At 46.5% G+C, this 19317-nt stretch overlaps 1 protein-coding gene across 1 annotated transcript in view; it reads right to left on the bottom strand.

Moving 5' to 3' along the window:
• LOC139278119 (centrosomal protein of 83 kDa-like) overlaps positions 1 to 10370 on the bottom strand; it is a 42091-nt gene extending 31721 nt beyond the window's left edge. Inside the window, exons 1-2 of the mRNA XM_070896775.1 lie at positions 10271 to 10370; positions 515 to 594 (exon numbers count right to left, since the gene is read on the bottom strand). Coding sequence (XP_070752876.1) covers positions 515 to 594; positions 10271 to 10370 — 180 coding nt within the window. The remainder of the gene's footprint in view (positions 1 to 514; positions 595 to 10270) is intronic.
• Between the last annotated feature and the right edge of the window lie 8947 nt (positions 10371 to 19317).

Here is a 19317-nt window from a genome sequence, read left to right as displayed (position 1 = left end):
ATGTCCCTAACTTTGCACTGATTGACAATGGTGTGGCAAATGGAGAGATGCGATACTAATTCAGTAAAGGATGCTCTTCTGAAGCACATCTACTCTGCATCGAACTGCTATCTTTGATCTAGGAGTGCTTAATGTCGACACTTTAACCCCTCCAGAATGGACAGGGGGTGTTAAATTCTGAAAAATCAGAAACCCGACCCCCTCCACTGTGAACTTCCAGTTTAACCGGGGCGAGTAACCTACTCTCGAGAGGCGGGTTGGTAATTTAAATATGCTAATGAGGCTGCATGGCTCAGATTTTAACAGACTTTTACATTTAATGACTTGGAAAACCTGGCAGCTGAAGGAAGGTGGGAACTGCTGGATCCAACAAGCAAGTGTTTTTCCAGCACTGGCTGTGGGCCAGGAGGAGCAGGAGTGGTCTCCACACCCCCCCCACCAACATCGCCAATCTCCAGGTCATCTCCTCCCCCGACCCGCGAACTGAGGTCCCCCCTGCGATCTCTCCACCCACCCTGGTCTCTCCTGCCTTCCTCCACTTCACTTCACTCCCATGGCTGCGGCCTACCAGCACAGGCCTCTCAATCTCGCTGGCTGTCAGCCGATAAACAGAGAAAAACATTCAAATGAGCTTCTCCTTCTTTGGCTCGGTGTCAATTTTGTTATCTGATAACGCTCCTGTGAAGTGCCTCGGGATGATTTACTACGTTAAATGCGCTTATATAAATGCAAGTAGTTTTTGTCTCGTGATCAGGAACAGAAACCCTGGCCAATTTTTCAGAGAGCTCATTGTAGTGCCCCATACATGACATACTGAGATCACAGAGCTGGGACCTTCCCAGTCTGTATGGCTCAACTATTCAATGAATAGACCCACAGCCATTAGCAGCAGCCCAGTTGCAGTGTTTTAGCCATAAATAAACAAAATACTCCGTGCTGTTGTCAGTGATTTTTCAGGAAACAATAGCTGAACCACACAACAGCAAAGTGCCAACATCAACAAGGGAAACATTTGGATTCTGGTGTCCTGTTGTAAACTTCTTCCAAGTATAAGTGACATCTATATGCCCTTGGCGTTCCCTCCTTTTCACCAATTGCTGCTAAACCTTGCTGAATACTCTGGACCCTTTTCACACGAAGATTGAAAAAATACCCCATAATATGCTCCGAAAACATTTTCTCCTTTGTGGATGAAATGCTGGGTACCTGCCTTGTTGTGGAGATCAGGATAATATTTACAGTTACAGCCCCTGTATTGCTTATTTGAGAATTGTGGGATTTTGAGAATCACACCTATTCCATACCTAATCATAGCACTAGTTCAAAATTCTCAATTAACCACCAGGAACTCAAGCTGAATAAATTCTCTATCGCATGACCCAATTATTCTTTTTATTTACATTTTATCTAGAATTTAAGTGACATTGGAGCATGGTCTGAGGGCTTTTTCTCTTGTGTACTACTTCCTGCTCTAAGTTGCTGATATGACATCTATAAGCATTAAGCACGATAGACTTTAAAACAATGAGATAAAATGTAAATTTTCTTTCTAAGTCTGGAAGTAGAGGTAATCACTGAGAGCACTAACGGTCACGTTATCTACAGAACACGGACTGGTCGAGATCCCTTCAGAGCACCAATGTACTGTCCAGTGCACTAAGCAATATGTGTGCGCACTAGGTCCGTGCAGCAGAACAGGTCTCCAGTCATCCTGGTTAACCCTTGCCACTGGACAAAGGCCTAGCTCTGTCAAGCCCGGGTGGTGGCTGGTGTGCAACGGTCACCCCATGTTAAAATAATCCACGCACAGGCATCTTCCACCCCCTGGAGTTCAGGACTGGAATATCGGGTCCTTCATTGAAACACCTGCAAACTCATCCCTTTTGATGTGGAAGCAAGTCATCCTCGTTCGAGGCACCGCCTATGATGATGATGATGATAGAAACATAGAAAATAGGTGCAGGAGTAGGCCATTCGGCCCTTCTAGCCTGCACCGCCATTCAATGAGTTCATGGCTGAACATGCAACTTCAGTACCCCATTCCTGCTTTCTCGCCATACCCCTTGATCCCCCTAGTAGTAAGGACTTCATCTAACTCCTTTTTGAATATATTTAGTGAATTGGCCTCAACAACTTTCTGTGGTAGAGAATTCCACAGGTTCACCACTCTCTGGGTGAAGAAGTTCCTCCTCATCTCGGTCCTAAATGGCTTACCCCTTATCCTCAGACTGTGACCCCTGGTTCTGGACTTCCCCAACATTGGGAACATTCTTCCTGCATCTAACCTGTCTAAACCTATCAGAATTTTAAACGTTTCTATGAGGGCCCCTCTCATTCTTCTGAACTCCAGTGAATACAAGCCCAGTTGATCCAGTCTTTCTTGATAGGTCAGTCCCACCATCCCGGGAATCAGTCTGGTGAACCTTCGCTGCACTCCCTCAATAGCAAGAATGTCCTTCCTCAGGTTAGGAGACCAAAACTGTACACAATACTCCAGGTGTGGCCTCACCAAGGCCCTGTACAACTGTAGCAACACCTCCCTGCCCCGTACTCAAATCCCCTCGCTATGAAGGCCAACATGCCATTTGCTTTCTTAACCGCCTGCTGTACCTGCATGCCAACCTTCAATGATTGATGTACCATGACACCCAGGTCTCGTTGCACCTCCCCTTTTCCTAATCTGTCACCATTCAGATAATAGTCTGTCTCTCTGTTTTTACCACCAAAGTGGATAACCTCACATTTATCCACATTATACTTCATCTGCCATGCATTTGCCCACTCACCTAACCTATCCAAGTCGCTCTGCAGCCTCATAGCATCCTCCTCGCAGCTCACACTGCCACCTAACTTAGTGTCATCCGCAAATTTGGAGATACTACATTTAATCCCCTCATCTAAATCATTAATGTACAGTGTAAACAGCTGGGGCCCCAGCACAGAACCTTGCGGTACCCCACTAGTCACCGCCTGCCATTCTGAAAAGTACCCAGTTACTCCTACTCTTTGCTTCCTGTCTGACAACCAGTTCTCAATCTATGTCAGCACACTACCCCCAATCCCATGTGCTTTAACTTTGCACATTAATTTTTAGTGTGGGACCTTGTCGAAAGCCTTCTGAAAGTACAAATATACTACATCAACTGGTTCTCCCTTGTCCACTCTACTGGAAACATCCTCAAAAAATTCCAGAAGATTTGTCAAGCATGATTTCCCTTTCACAAATCCATGCTGACTTGGACCTATCATGTCACCTCTTTCCAAATGCACTGCTATGACATCCTTAATAATTGATTCCATCATTTTACCCATGACTGAGGTCAGGCTGACCGGTCTATAATTCCCCGTTTTCTCTCTCCCTCCTTTTTTAAAAAGTGGGGTTACATTGGCTACCCTCCACTCGATAGGAACTGATCCAGAGTCAATGGAATGTTGGAAAATGACTGTCAATGCATCCGCTATTTCCAAGGCCACCTCCTTAAGTACTCTGGGATGCAGTCCATCAGGCCCTGGGGATTTATCGGCCTTCAATCCCATTAATTTCCCCAACACAATTTCCCGACTAATAAGGATTTCCCTCAGTTCCTCCTCCTTACTAGACCCTCTGACCCCTCTTATATCCGGAAGGTTGTTAGTGTCCTCCTTAGTGAATACCGAACCAAAGTACTTGTTCAATTGGTCCGCCATTTCTTTGTTCCCCGTTATGACTTCCCCTGATTCTGACTGCAGGGGACCTACGTTTGTCTTTACTAACCTTTTTCTCTTTATATATCTATAGAAACTTTTGCAATCCGTCTTAATGTTCCCTGCAAGCTTCTTCTCGTACTCCATTTTCCCTGCCCTAATCAAACCCTTTGTCCTCCTCTGCTGAGTTCTAAATTTCTCCCAGTCCCCGGGTTCACTGCTATTTCTGGCCAATTTGTATGCCTTGGCTTTAATACTATCCCTGATTTCCCTTGATAGCCACGGTTGAGCCACCTTCCCTTTTTTATTTTTACGACAGACAGGAATGTACAATTGTTGTAGTTCATCCATGCGGTCTCTAAATGTCTGCCATTGCCCATCCACAGTCAACCCCTTAAGTATCATTAGCCAATCAATCCTAGCTAATTCACGCCTCATACCTTCAAAGTTACCCTTCTTTAAGTTCTGGACCATGGTCTCTGAATTAACTGTTTCATTCTCCATCCTAATGCAGAATTCCACCATATTATGGTCACTCTTCCCCAAGGGGCCTCGCACAACGGTATTGCTAATTAATCCTCTCTCATTACACAACACCCAGTCTAAGATGGCCTCCCCCCTAGTTGGTTCCTCGACATATTGGTCTAGAAAACCATCCCTTATGCACTCCAGGAAATCCTCCTCCACTGTATTACTTCCAGTTTGTTTAGACCAATCTATGTGCATATTAAAGTCACCCATTGTAACTGCTGCACCCTTATTGCATGCACCCCTAATTTCCTGTTTGATGCCCTCCCCAACACTACTACTACTACTGTTTGGAGGTCTGTATACAACTCCCACTAATGTTTTTTGCCCTATGGTGTTCTGCAGTTCTACCCATATAGATCCCACATCATCCAAGCTAATGTCCATTCTAACTGTTGCATTAATCTCTTCTTTAACCAGCAATGCTACCCCATGATGATGAAACTGAAAACATATTACTGAACTGCTGCAGAATTTTAACATCTCATTAACATCCACAAATTAAAGCGGTTTTGGGAGGAATTCAGAGTGTCAACATTATCATCATCATCGGCTGTCCCTTGGAATCGAGGAAGACTTGCTTCCACTCTTAAAATGAGTCCTTAGGTGGCTGAACAGTCCGATATAAGAACCATAGTCCCTGTCACAGGTGGGACAGACAGTGGTTGAGGGAAGGAGTGGGTGGGACAGGTTTGCCGCGCGCTCTTTCCACTGCCTGCGCTTGATTTCTGCATGCTCTCGGCGATGAGACTCGAGGTGCTCAGCGTCCTCCCGGATGCACTTCCTCCACTTAGGGCAGTCTTTGGCCAAGGACTCTCCCAGGTGTCAGTGGGGATGTTGCACTTTATCAGGGAGGCTTTGAGGGTGTCCTTGTAACGTTTCCTCTGCCCAGCTTTGGCTCATTTGCCGTGAAGAAGTTCCAAGTAGAGCGTTTGCTTTGGGAGTCTCGTGTCTGGCATGCGGACAATGTGGCCTGCCCAGCGGAGCTGATAAAGTGTAGTCAGTGCTTGAATGCTGGGGATGTTGGCCTGGTCGAGGACGCGTCTGGTTGGTGCGTCTGTCCTCCCAGGGGATTTGTAGGATCTTGCGGAGACATCGTTGGTGATATTTCTCCAGCGACTTGAGGTGTTTACTGTACATGGTCCATGTCTCTGAGCCATACAGGAGAGCGGGTATCACTACAGCCCTGTAGACCATGAGCTTGGTGGCAGTTTTGAGGGCACTGGTGCACTGGAGGCGGTGTTGAATCTTGTCGTCAATGTCGGCTCTTGTTGATAGGAGGCTCCCGAGGTATGGGAAATGGTCCATGTTGTCCAGGACCGCGCTGTGGATCTGCACTGGGGGGGTGCGACGAGGACAGGCTGGTGGAGGACCTTTGACTTACGGATGTTTAGCGCAAGGCCTATGCATTCGTATGCCTCAGTAAATACATCGACTATGCCCTGGAGTTCAGCCTCTGTATGTGCGCAGATGCAGGCGTCGTCTGGTATGTGCTGTATACGACATCCTCGAAACATCAGAATTATAGTGTATTGTGAATACCAGCAGTGTTGCCGCTTTTTCTTGACCATATTTGGCAGTAATGTGCACAAATCATGTTTGCTTTCACTGCTTGATCTCCCATGCCGTTGTGACTCTTCCTGCATCTCTGCTCATCTCCTATGCTCAATTTCTTTCCCTCTCCCTGTCCCTCTCTTTGTCTACCTCATCTTTCTAGCCAACTGTTATGTTTATTCCAAGCTTGCTCTCGATTTCACTCTCTCTGTAAACCTGTGCCCGTTTTTCTATATGTTGCTCATTCAATGCCTTGCATTTGTCTCACTCTTTCTTTCTGAAGACCGAACACGGACGGCTATTTTTTCCAAAAATTAAATTATTCTGCTAATACAAAAGCAAAACACTGCAGATGCTGGAATCTGGAACAAAAACAAAAAGGCAACATCTGTGGGAGGAAGCAGAGCTTCCTGACCTGCTGAGATTGCCAGCATTTTCTGTTTTTATTACTGCTAATAAGTCATTTGATTAACAGGCAGTGAATGGGATGCAAAGATTCACATGTAGGTTTTATTTTAAACTGATATGGATTCAAACTAAAGTTTTTAAATAAGGCAAAGTTAAATTTGATGCTATACTGCTTCTCTCAGAATCTGAAGACAGACCAAATGTGCAGCCATTAGGCCCTCTAGGCAGCCAACAATACTTCTGATTAAAATGCAGCACTTCTGAGAATTCAGAGGTCAGTAATTCAGATCCTGTGTTTGTTCACTGATCAGGAAGAGGGCGCATTGAAGCTTTTACTATTTTCCCTTTAAGTTGTGTCCCTATAATTATGCATTAAGTAAAGGTGCTTTACCATACTCACTGTCAAAACTATGCCTTAAATCCATATGACTTGTGACCTTTCTTCACAAGGAATGTTTGAGGACAGTAACTATTACACTAGAGCCATTACTCAGCCATGGTTTCCAGTACCAGCATCACTCTCTCCATTCTGATTCAGCTGCTCTGTCTCTCTCTCCAATCCATTCGGCTTCGCTTTAGCTCGGGTCTCTGGGCCACCCCAGACAGGAAACATCTTCTCTCTCCAGATGTCTGAAAGCAGGAGGCGTGGTGCTGAAGCTGGGACAATGGAAGGCCGTGCCAATGGACACCTTCTGGACTGTCGATTCTGGATGGAAGCAGCATGCTGGGACTGTCCGAGGAAGCGGAGGATACCGGTCAAGCCCTGGGCGAGCCCGGGAGGCAGAGTTCGAGGTCCGAGACTGAGCTACAGAGTAGGAGTGGATTCCGCCCATTCAACCATATGACTGATGAGGCAGATTGGTCCATGCGCACTACATAACCAATCAGGTTGTTGGAAAGGGATAGCACACCATGGATCACTAGAAAGGGCTACAGGCATATTTAAAAAAATAAATAAATGTACCCGATAGAGTTCTTTAAAATTGTGAAGGGGTTTGAAAGAGAGATTTTTTCACTTGTGGTCACAAATACAAGATAGTCTCTAATAAAGCCAACAAGGAATTCAGGAGTGACCTCCTTACCAGAGAGTGGTGAGCAGCTGGAACTCACTACCACAGGGAGTAGTTGAGGCAAACAGCATGGATACATTTAAAGGAAAGCTAGGCAAGTACATGAGGGAGGAAGGAATAGAAGGATACGTTGATAAGGTTAGATGAAGTAAGGTGGGAGGAGGCTTGTGTGGAGCACAGATGTATGAAAGACTAGGATTCGAGATTCATAAATATATATTCAATTTGTAGTCATTGGCCAAATTAATCTTACCCATGATTCTCTGTGGGCATGGGAATGTTAGGAGCTCGTTGAATGTACGCAGAACTCAGTTTTGACGAGGTTCAAATAACAAACTAACACGAGCTGCGAGCCAGGGTCACATTATTATCTAATTAAACCGACCAGGTAGAACACAGCAGCATCAATAAGACAGGTCCCAAGAAGATGAAGAGATTTATAAACAAGATAACATGGACAAGCTGGCACTGATGGGAAATTACTGGAGACAGGAGTGGCCACATGCTAGCTCTGGTTTGAGTGACAATGGTATTTAACCATTAGAATAATTAAACATGGTGATTGTGTTGAAGACCATATATGGACATGGGCCAAATGAACTTTTGATATGAAATTGGTTAAAACATCGATACTCAAAGAATGCCTTCGCACAGAAACGGCTGGAGTGGCAAGGTACAGATTGAGGACATCGACCTCTGCACGGGAGTTCCTGGGACCTGGGCCTGCGAGCTTTCGCCAACTCTCGCTTTTTGTTAAATATACTATTGCTGTAAGCTTAATAAATCTAATCCATTGCACAAACCATACAGATGGCTGCCTAATTGGTATGTCTGGTTATGGAACCTTAAAAGGATCTACAGACTGACACCTGAGATAAGCAGTCAGTATTGTCGGTTAGACTTTGAGAGTGGCCTCGTGATCAAGTTGCTAGACTCAAAGAAGGATTAACCCAAGGGGAAGTGGGGAGTGCTTGCGAATATCTGCCGATAGTTTTTGATGTTAGAGATCTGTAAAGAAAATGGCTGATGAGTTTGGTTAATGCATATAAGAGTAAATTAGACGAAGGTGCCTGTGAAGATGAAGTACGGGCACTGTTAACGGAATGTTTAACCAAAGGAGACTGAGTCCCCTTTGAAGAGGTGATAAGCTTTATCCAGAAACGTTAAAGATGATAAAGCTATGAGGTTATTTGCCTATGCAGCATTTTTTTGTGCTGAGAGATGTTGAATACTGTAAGAAACAAAGTAGAGATAGAAGAACTGAAAAAGAAACAGTCAGGAGATAGAGGACTTAAAGAAGCAGCATGAGCTGGAGTGGGGGAGATTTAAAAAGGCGAATTACCGACAGAGAGCCACACCTCTCAAGCTGCGGTAGTTCTACAACAACAGAGCGTGTGGGCGATCCAGGCAGGAGGTGCTATGCGTGAACTAGAAGAAACTAAACAAGCGTTACAATCTTGTGAGATAGAGAGAACCTTGCGTGCGACCTACAAGATACTAGAGGCACCTTAAGGGTAGCTCTTCAGAGCCCTGATAGAGAGACGGATCACACTCAGTGCCGGTTGAAAATATACGAACTAGAGGGAAAGCTGGGGAAACGCGATGCTGTTGTGTCTGCTGTCACAGCCACATCGTATTGTTGTAGGCATTAGGCATCTGCTGAATATATCTAAACTCATATAAGTTTAAAACGGCCACATATAAAATGGCTGCCCAAGCATGATGGGAACCCCGTTAGTCAAGTAATGAACTGGGACTGACCGAGCAATGACCCTGTGAGGCCCACGACCAGGAATGCCTTGGATACAATGAACCAGTGATTTCACACAGCCGAAGTCCAAGGAAGAGAGATAAGGGGAGAATCTGCCTCACATAACGAGGTCATTAATCAGCCCGAGCTGACAAAACCCGATCATGCAGTTCCTGAGGTATCAGGGAAATTCTATTGGGTTAAAGAAACCTATATGTAATCTATAATCGTTATGATTGGATTGTGTCCAGCCGAAGTGGGCTGAGTAACTGTAAAGAACTATTGTAAAACATATAAATATCGATGAGTTTCTTTGTTCGGCGGAGAGAAGCCTGGATCCAGTCCTGTGACTTCCTCCCCGCTGGCATCAATAAAGGCCACACTGACGTTGGAACCGACTCTGAGTGTTGAGTGAGTCTTCTGATAAACACTAACACTATGAATCAGTAGGAGCAGTGGGCGGAGGAGAAGTAATAGACTGGGATACACTGGAAGGAAAGGCATATGGTTGGGGAGACCCCGGAGGGTCCAACAATAGTAAAGGCCAGACCCCTGAGAGTGTCACCGTTAGCACCCAGGCCTATAATGACAAGGGGGAGGAGACCTTTTCCGAGAAGCGCTCCGTTCCCCTCAATGCTTCTGAACTACAGGCTTGTGTTCATGAGTTCGGCTCCATAACACTATCCGAGTGCCCCATCGATGTAAGAATATGATGGGATGCTTGAAAACATGGATATGGCCAAGAAATGTTACCAAACCACACAGGGAGCAGTAGAATCACCCATGGTGTATAGGGATAGGCTCTACGCAGTTTATGCGAAGGGGTTCCTCCTGACTCCGAAGAGGATGGGATGGACCAGGGGGGCCATTCAAGAAACAATAGTTGAATGGTTTACAGAACTGATTGAGGCGTGCTTTAAGACACAGTGTCTCGGCCGAGACTGACTGGGCTGATCTGCTTCAGACCACCAATCGGGCATGGACGTTTGCAAAGGAGGAGGGCAGACCGGAAACCCTGTTAGTGCGGTAGAAGGGCCGGCCGGTAGTTAGACCTCTGTGCCCCCTTTTCCGTGTTGTTTCTCGAGGGAAATTGCTAAAACTGTGGGATACCTGGACACCAGTCTATAAATTGTAGGAAAGCTCGAAAACAGGGCCAAAGATACCCCCCCAGTCAAGGAAATCCACCTCCATACGTGACAAAATCCGCTCGTCCCCTGGTGACCAAGGTAGATCAATTGGCTGGAGAATTGACTAAATGAACAGCCATACTAAATACATGGGCTAATCCAGTGGGGCCGTCTCGGGTCCGGCCGGGCAACAGCCACAGGGGTCGGGAGCCCAGCCAACAGCGCATTGAAGGGGACAGGCCCCCTCATGGTCGCAAGATCCCAGGCCATGGCACAATGAAGGGGACAGGCTTCCTTGTGGTCCGAAGTGGGGTTCCAACGTGATGTTAACAGGTGACCAGAAATGTTGGTTGTTCTACCGGGGGGCCAACAACAAATGATGCTTATTGATAGTGACTCGTCCGTTACCATCATACATACCCCACACCCTGAACGCCAGCCTGCAGTGGGCAAGGGCTGCTTAACGTTACAAGGCTCTGCTCTTAAGGGGGAAATGATAATTCTGCGCGCGGACGGGGTAAATCTGACTGTTGATAACCCCGTCATGATGTCAACTCCTGACGGGAGGGGTATATTGGGAAGTGATGTTTTGGAAGGGTACGGGACAATTATTGATCACAACCAGGGGTGTGTTTGGATCAGGACAGGAGGTAGCGAATTGGTCGAAATATCGGATGCCCACTCTGTATTTGCGACTAAGAGGACTTGTCGGTACGAGCTGCCAGATCAGCCAGATGAGTGAGTCAAAACATTAATTCAAATGCACACTCCCACATTCGCCACTAGCAAGCATGATTGCGGTGGAATGGAGGGTGAGGAGACGATTAACGGTCCACTTAGTGAAACAGTACCCAATTCCCAAAGAAAGTCATCCCTATATTCGACATGTCTTTGAATCCCTTTTAAAACAGGGCATTCTGAGAACTGGCACTTTCACGACCAATTCACCAGCTTGGCCAGTTCGGAAGCCGGACGATAACTGGAGGCTCACTATTGATTACCGAAGTCTTAATACCCAAGGGCGCCCCATAGGTAGGGATGCTCCAAGTTTACTATCCAAATTCCAAAATGGCTCTAAATTAGACATTGCAAATGGCTTTTGGAGTATTCCGGTTCGAACAGAGGATCAATATAAATTTACTTTCACTTTTGAGGACCAGAGTTACACGTGGACAAGCCTGACCAAAGGCTTCCATATTTCCCGACCATCTTCCATACTAGAATGACACGGATCCTGAAAGCTTTTTCTAAGCCCCAGTGCCTGCTTCAGTACGTTGACAATTTGTTACTGGCCACCAGTACAATCGAGGAAAATCTTGAACTGTTAGATGAACTGTTAACACTGTTAAACAATGCAAGCTTGAAAATTAACCCTCGAAAGGCACAGCTTTTGCAGGTCACAAGTCACCTATTTGGGAGTGACGATCTCTCCGTGAGGTCTAAGTCCTGACAAACACAAAATAGAGATCATCGAAGACATTGAAAGTTGGCATGCAGGTACAGCAGGCGGTGAAGGCGGCAAATGGTATGTTGGTCTTCATAGCTAGGGGATTTGAGTATAGGAGCAGGAAGGTCTTACTGCAGTTGTACAGGGCCTTAGTGAGGCCTCACCTGTAATATTGTGTTCAGTTTTGGTCTCCTAATCTGAGGAAGGACGTTCTTGCTATTGAGGGAGTGCAGCGAAGGTTCACCAGACTGATTCCAGGGATGGCTGGACTGTCATATGAGGAGAGACTGGATCGACTGGGCCTTTATTCACTGGAGTTTAGAAGAATGAGAGGGGATCTCATAGAAACGTATAAGATTCTGACGGGACTGGACAGGTTAGATGCGGAAAGAATGTTCCCGATGTTAGGGAAGTCCAGAACCAGGGGACATAGTCTTAGGATAAGGAGTAGGCCATTTAGGACTGAGATGAGGAGAAACTTCCTCACTCAGAGTTGTTAACCTGTGAAATTCCCTGCCGCAGAGAGTTGTTGATGCCAGTTCATTGGATATATTCAAGAGGGAGTTAGATATGGCCCTTACGACTAAAGGGATCAAGGGGGTATGGAGAGAAAGCAGGAAAGGGGTAATGATCAGCCATGATCTTATCGAATGGTGGTGCAGGCTCGAAGGGCCGAATGGCCTACTTCCTGCACCTATTTTCTATGTTTCCATGACTCCCGCTTCTTGCGTCCAGGACAGCACCCTGATCGTTTCTGGGACTAGTGGGATACCAGCGTAATTTTATTCCTGGATTTGCAGAACTTGCTAAGCCCCTGTATGAACTATTATAAGGAAAGGAGGATCAAGGGTCCTCCCTATGGGGGCCAGATCACACTGCTGTAGTTGAGAAATTGAAACAAGCCCTTATACAGACTACATGTTTGATGTCGCCCGACCCGACACAACCATTCCATCTCGAGGTCACATCCACTGATCATAGTCTGACTGCGGTCCTTCGTCAAGAACGACTAGACAGGTTACAACCAATTGCATATGCTTCACGGATGTTACAGGGACAGAAACGACATATTCAGCCTGTGAACGCCACCTACTGCCGCCGTTCTGGGCCACAACGCTTTACCGACATCACGGGCTTCCAGAGGGTCATCTTGCATTCCCCTCACACCCCGCTGAACCTCCTCATGAAACCAGGCAATTGTTTGATCTCATTCCAACGCATTAGTAAATGGACTTTGGAACTACAGTTGAACGTCCGGAATCCGGCAACCTCAAGAACCAAGGCCGAGCCGGTTTTCCTGTTGTACCGGACTTCGGAACATGTTTCTGACGTCCGAAATCTGGAAACAGCCGAGCCCAGGTTCGGGTATTTCCGGATTTCGGAACGTCAGAAGGGGTGGGGGGGGGGGGGGGGGGAGGGGGAGGGGGGGTTTGCTCTCCGAGGAGGTGTCCGGGTCGCCAGCCCCGTCCAGATGGTGTTCGGGCGGGCCCCGCCGGGGAGGAAGTGCTTGGGCGGACCCCGCCGCGGAGGAAGTGTTCGGGGGGGGGACCCCGGCGAGGAGGAGCTGTTCGGGCGGGCGGGCTCTGTCGAGGAGGTGGTGTTTGTGAGAGCCGGTGAGGAGGAGCTGTTCAGGCGGGTCTCGCCGAGGAGGAGGTGTTGGAGTGGGCCGTTGAGGAAGCCCCGAGGTCGGCAGCGGGGTAAGGGCAGCGACGGCAAGGTGAGGCCCGAGGTCGGGCAGCGGCGGGTCCGGATTCCGGAACATGTTACGGATTCCGGACGATCCTGCTACCCATCGGTCCGGAGTCCAGAACTCCGGATTTTGGACGCTCAACCTGTATTACAACGGGACGTTGATATAACCCCAAACAGACTACTCTTTTCCCATGATGTTTGCATATGAGGGGCACCCTCACAAGTGTCCGCTGCCCTTAATAGACTTTGATTCCCATCCTGTTTTGCGATCGCCAATAGAAGGAGCTTCTGAGATATAGGTGAACAGTTCTTCGTGCCACATACAGGTTCACCCCGTACCCGATGTGCTGTGGTCCCCCCTGAAAAGACTCTCAAGTTTAAAAGTAAAAAATATTCAAGCCAACATGCAAAGATTTTGGTCCTCCTCATTGCCATTCAAGAAACTTCTGACTACCCGGCAAACATTGGGTCTGACAGTGCCTATGCCATCAATGCCATGTTATCTCTTCCCCTCTACCAAAATAATTCCTATTTCTCACCAGATGGTAAACCTTTGACCCATGGACCATGGCTACGTCTCCTGCGGCAAGCTTTGCAGGCACGTTAAAGGCCGTGTCACATTGGCAAGGTTAACGCCCACACGAGAGACCAGTCCGCTCACACCCTCGGAAACAATGCGGCAGATGTTGCTGCTCGAGAAACAGCTGTGTCGGGCGAGCCCATCCCTTTACAGCTTTAGGAGGTAATCCCAGTTGCCATGGTTAGCTCAGCTCTCGATCTGACTTCTCTTGAAACATAGAAAAAAGGTGCAGGAGTAGACCATTCGGCCCTTCGAGCCTGCACCACCATTCAATAAGATCATGGCTGATCATTCACCTCAGTACCCCTTTCCTGCTTTCTCTCCATACCCCTTGATCCCTTTAGCCGTAAGGGCCATATCTAACTCCCTCTTGAATATATCCAATGAACTGGCATCAACAACTCTCTACGGCAGGGAATTCCACAGGTTAACAACTCCCTGAGTGAAGAAGTTTCTCCTCATCTCAGTCCTAAATGGCTTATTCCTTATCCTTAGACTATGTCCCCTGGTTCTGGACTTCCCCAACATCAGGAACATTCTTCCTGCATCTAACCTGTCCAGTCCCGTCAGAATTTTATATGTTTCTATGAGATCCCCTCTCATCCTTCTAAACTCCAGTGAATACAGGCCCAGTTGATCCAGTCTCTCCTCATATGTCAGTCTGGCCATCCCGGGAATCAGTCTAGTGAACCTTCGTTGCACTCCCACAATAGCAAGAATGTCCTTCCTCAGATTAAGAGACCAAAACTGTACACAATATTCAAGGTGTGGCCTCACCAAGGCCCTGTACAACTGCAGTAAGACCTCCCTGCTCCTATACTCAAATCCTCTAGCTATGAAAGCCAACATACCATTTGCCGCCTTCACCGCCTGCTGTACCTGCATGCCAACTTTCAATGATGAATGTATCATGACACCCAGGTCTTGTTGCACCTCCCCTTTTCCTAATCTGCCGCCATTCAGATAATATTCTGCCTTCGTGTTTTTGCCACCTAAGTGGATAACCTCACATTTATCCACATTATACTGCATCTGCCATGAGTTTGCCCACTCACCTAACCTGTCCAAGTCACCCTGCAGCCTTTTAGCGTTCTTCTTACAGCTCACACCTCCACCCAGCTTAGTGTCATCTGCAAACTTGGAGATATTACACTCAATTCCCTCATCCAAATCATTAATGTATATTGTAAATAGCTGGGGTCCCAGCACTGAGCCCTGCGGCACCCCACTAGTCACTGCCTGCCATTCTGAAAAGGACCCGTTTATCCAGACTCTTTGCTTCCTGTCTGCCAACCAGTTCTCTATCCACGTCAGTACATTATCCCCAAAACATGTGCTTTAATTTTGCACACCAATCTCGTGTGTGGGACCTTGTCAAAAGCCTTTTGAAAGTCCAAATACACCACATCCACCAGTTCTCCCTTGTCCACTCTACTAGTTACATCCTCAAAAAATTCTAGATTTGTCAAGCAGGATTTCCCTTTCATAAATCCATGCTGACTTGGACCGATCCCATCACTGCTTTCCAAACAGAGTACAGCCCCTATCAGATGGTCATCAATTGACATGAACAAGGTGAACATTTACCGGCACCAACCGCATGGGCCTCGAAAACCCTCCTTATCACAAATGGTGCACAGCATTACTCATGTATCAACAGGCCCCAGATAAATGCCCAATTGTCTGCATTCCCCCACACTTGGCAGACAAAATATTGTTCCTATTTCACTCACATCCGGTCGGAGGTCATTACTCAGCAAAAGTCACTTTTGCAAAAATTGTCTCCACGGTCTGGTGGCCTAATATGAAGGAGACTGTAAATGTATCTGTTTCACGATGCTTACCTTGTTTACTGCAGAATCCATCCCCTTGTTCACTGCAGAATCCATCCCCTTGTTCCAACTGTGCCTTCCTTCGAAGCCAGTCAGCCCCTGTACTCATACTCAAATTGATTTCTTTAGTCCACTCCCACTATCACAGGGTAATTACAAATATGCCCTTATCATCATCGACCAGTTCACTAAATGGATCGAGGCCTTCCCGTCCAGATCCAACACCGCACTTGTGGCAGCCAAGTTGTTATTGAGTGAGGTGTTCTGTAGGTGGGGACGACTACTTCAAGTTGTTATTGATTGAGGTGTTCTGCAGGTGGGGGTTCGCCCTACATGTTACTGAGTGAGGGGTTCTGCAGGTGGGGGTTCCCCCTACATGTTACTGAGTGAGGTGTTCTGTAGGTGTGGGTTCCTCCTACATGTTACTGAGCGAGGTGTTCTGTAGGTGGGGGTTCCCCCTACATGTTACTGAGTGAGGTGTTCTGTAGGTGGGGGTTCCCCCTACATGTTACTGAGTGAGGTGTTCTGTAGGTGTGGGTTCCTCCTACATGTTACTGAGCGAGGTGTTCTGTAGGTGGGGGTTCCCCCTACATGTTACTGAGTGAGGTGTTCTGTAGGTGGGGGTTCCCCCTACATGTTACTGAGTGAGGTGTTCTGTAGGTGGGGGTTCCCCCTACATGTTACTGAGTGAGGGGTTCTGCAGGTGGGGGTTCCCCCTACATGTTACTGAGTGAGGTGTTCTGTAGGTGTGGGTTCCTCCTACATGTTACTGAGCGAGGTGTTCTGTAGGTGGGGGTTCCCCCTACATGTTACTGAGTGAGGTGTTCTGTAGGTGTGGGTTCCTCCTACATGTTACTGAGTGAGGTGTTCTGTAGGTGGGGGTTCCCCCTACATGTTACTGAGTGAGGTGTTCTGTATGTGGGGGTTCCCCCTACATGTTACTGAGTGAGGTGTTCTGTAGGTGGGGACGACCACTTCAAGTTGATAGCGATCAGGACTCCCATTTCACTGCTGAAGTTTTTTTCAAATTACGGGAACTTATGGGAATTAAACATAAGCTACATATAGCCCATCATCCCCAATCGTCTGGGATAGTAGAAAGAGGGAACCGTACACTGTTAGGAAAATTGTGTAGAGCACCCCACTCAATGGGTCAATATGTTCCCGATGTGTTTAATGACAATTTGGTCCATGCCATAGAGGACCACGGGGATATCACCTTACCAGGCAATGGCCTCACACAATGACTCACACAACCATGTGACCACTCCTGGTTGGAGCACACAGTAGAGCATATTAATGAAGTTAACTGACATGTGGCAAATTATTCAGAGAAATCTAAAACCCAAATCAAGAAATACTTTGACAAGAAGGTTTGACCTTTTGAGTATCAGATAGATGACAATGTCATGGTGTTAAATTATGGGAGAAAGGATACTGTGTTTGATCCCAAATAGAACGGCCCCTACCCGATAATGGATAAATTGGATCCAGCCGTGTATCTGGTTCAATAGACTAAAAGGGGAGTGGAGAAGAGGAAAGTAACTAAGTGGTACCATATCAATCAGTTACAGACTGTGAAAGAATAAATACTGCACTTTATTCCTCCAGGTGCTCAAAATGATGGCACTCAGACGCATGGTGGGACTTCTGATACTTGATGCTGTTACCAACCAGTTCTCAAACGTCATCATTGTCCGGAAAGCAGTCAAGGTGTCAACCGACAAAATGGCTCCGTTAGAATGGGGAGCGGCTTCAGGAGACGGATGCAATATGACTGTGTACTGTGATTATTGTGAGCACGAAAACATGACTGATGGGACTTTGAATATACAGGCCAGAGAAGGTGAAGGGATTAAAATCGAGCGTCTATGTACTAAAGACAATGTTCAAGTAACCCCAGAGTTTTACTTAGGAAAAGGGAAGTTTGTAGATCCAGGATTTGGGTTCAATGAGATGGTTAAGATACATGCAGATGGTAGGATGCTACAATGCAGAGCTAGTGGGACCCAGGCAAGGACAAATACAACAGTCTGAGACCAGGGGACGAACAGAGGAGATAACATCACAAAGGCATGAGAGATGTCGATTATTGACAAAAGGGCCATCAAACGGATCGGTTGTCACCCGTAGCTATAAGTGTATAGTGACGTTCGGTATGAGATTATTCCAGTCATTTTTAATTTTACAGGTATTCCCTTCCCCAGAAATTTATGCCCTAAAGGATATCACGGATACTATGACCAATTGGTGAGGAAAACGGTTACGGATTTTTTGGATAAGAACCATGCACAAGACAAATGGGGTTCATGGGATGTGGGACAGACTTACGCAATGGTCAACATTTCAGATCATAATAACAGCCATTTGAGAATGAAGAGAGGCCTGGGAGAATGGTTAGGTCTCGGAGCCACTGCGGGAACCACTGCCTTGAACAGAGTAGATATAGAGTCTATGTGGCAACATGACGAGGTAATACACAAACACGGATCAATAATGGCAGGCTTAGAAATAGAACGCAACCAGGTGCCCGCATTCCTCGATGATTCCATGATTAGGATATACATTATGATGTAAAAGAGGCAAGGAAACAGTGATTAGTATATTTGGCGAGAGGAAATGGGGATTATTACAGTCAGTCAATTGTTCCTGTAGTGTTGTGGATGCCACAGGTGCACAAGATGAGACCTTGGGAGCTATTTAAAGTGGAATCGATCGGGAGACTGGAAGGAAAGTTCCACAAGTCCAGATAGGGGGTGTTGTACTGAATACAGTTAGGTTTTCATGTGCAGGTGCGATGTCAGGAACCCAAGTCGGCCCGCCTGTGGGTTCGCATCAGTCTCAGACTCTCCCCTCTGTAGTATGAATGTGCAGAGGTGGCGATTAGATCAGATACATTATGTTTATTTACAGATGGGCACCTATTGCGTCACCACTCGTGCAAAATCATAACAGCATGGGCAAGATGAACGTCCAATAGATTATCCTACCTTTTGCTTTAAACCCACACAAACAGTCCGAATAGGCAGTAAAACTCTCCTCCCTGTGATAATTCACAACATTACTGAACTAACAGTGAACTTTTCAATGCAAGCAGAAACCCTGCTTAACTTTGGACATCCAATTCCACCCTTATCCCCAAATCTTAAAGCCATTATAGAGAGAACTTCAACTTCACAAGTACACTTAGTTCAGATGCAGCAAAGCAATGATAGATCAGAGAGAGAGATTATGGCCCTAGGGAGCAGCAGCTGGTGAGACAGCACCCATTGTATAGAATGATTTCTATGGCAATCTTACCTATCCAAATGATATTAACCTTTACCGCACTGATTATATGCTATGCTATCTGCGGAATGTAGTCCATAAGGTTTCGAGGCGTGCTTTGACTGCATAACTTAGATTTACAGCAATGCTTAACAGAAAATAGATTAAGGTAGTCGCGGAATCAATATTTAAAACATTTCATCCTCTCGGTGAGGCTTGTGTGGAGCACAGATGTATGAAAAACTAGTATTAGAGATTCATAAATATATATTCAATTTGTAGTCATTGACCAAATTAATCTTACCCATAATTCTCTGTGGGCATGGGAATGTTAGGAGCTCCTTGAATGTACACAGAACTCAGTTTTGACGAGGTCCA

This window comes from Pristiophorus japonicus, chromosome 13 (genome assembly GCF_044704955.1).
Source record: "Pristiophorus japonicus isolate sPriJap1 chromosome 13, sPriJap1.hap1, whole genome shotgun sequence".
Lineage (NCBI taxonomy): Eukaryota > Metazoa > Chordata > Chondrichthyes > Pristiophoridae > Pristiophorus > Pristiophorus japonicus.
The sequence above is the reverse complement of the archived record's forward strand: the minus strand, read 5'-3'. Positions and strand labels throughout refer to the sequence as shown.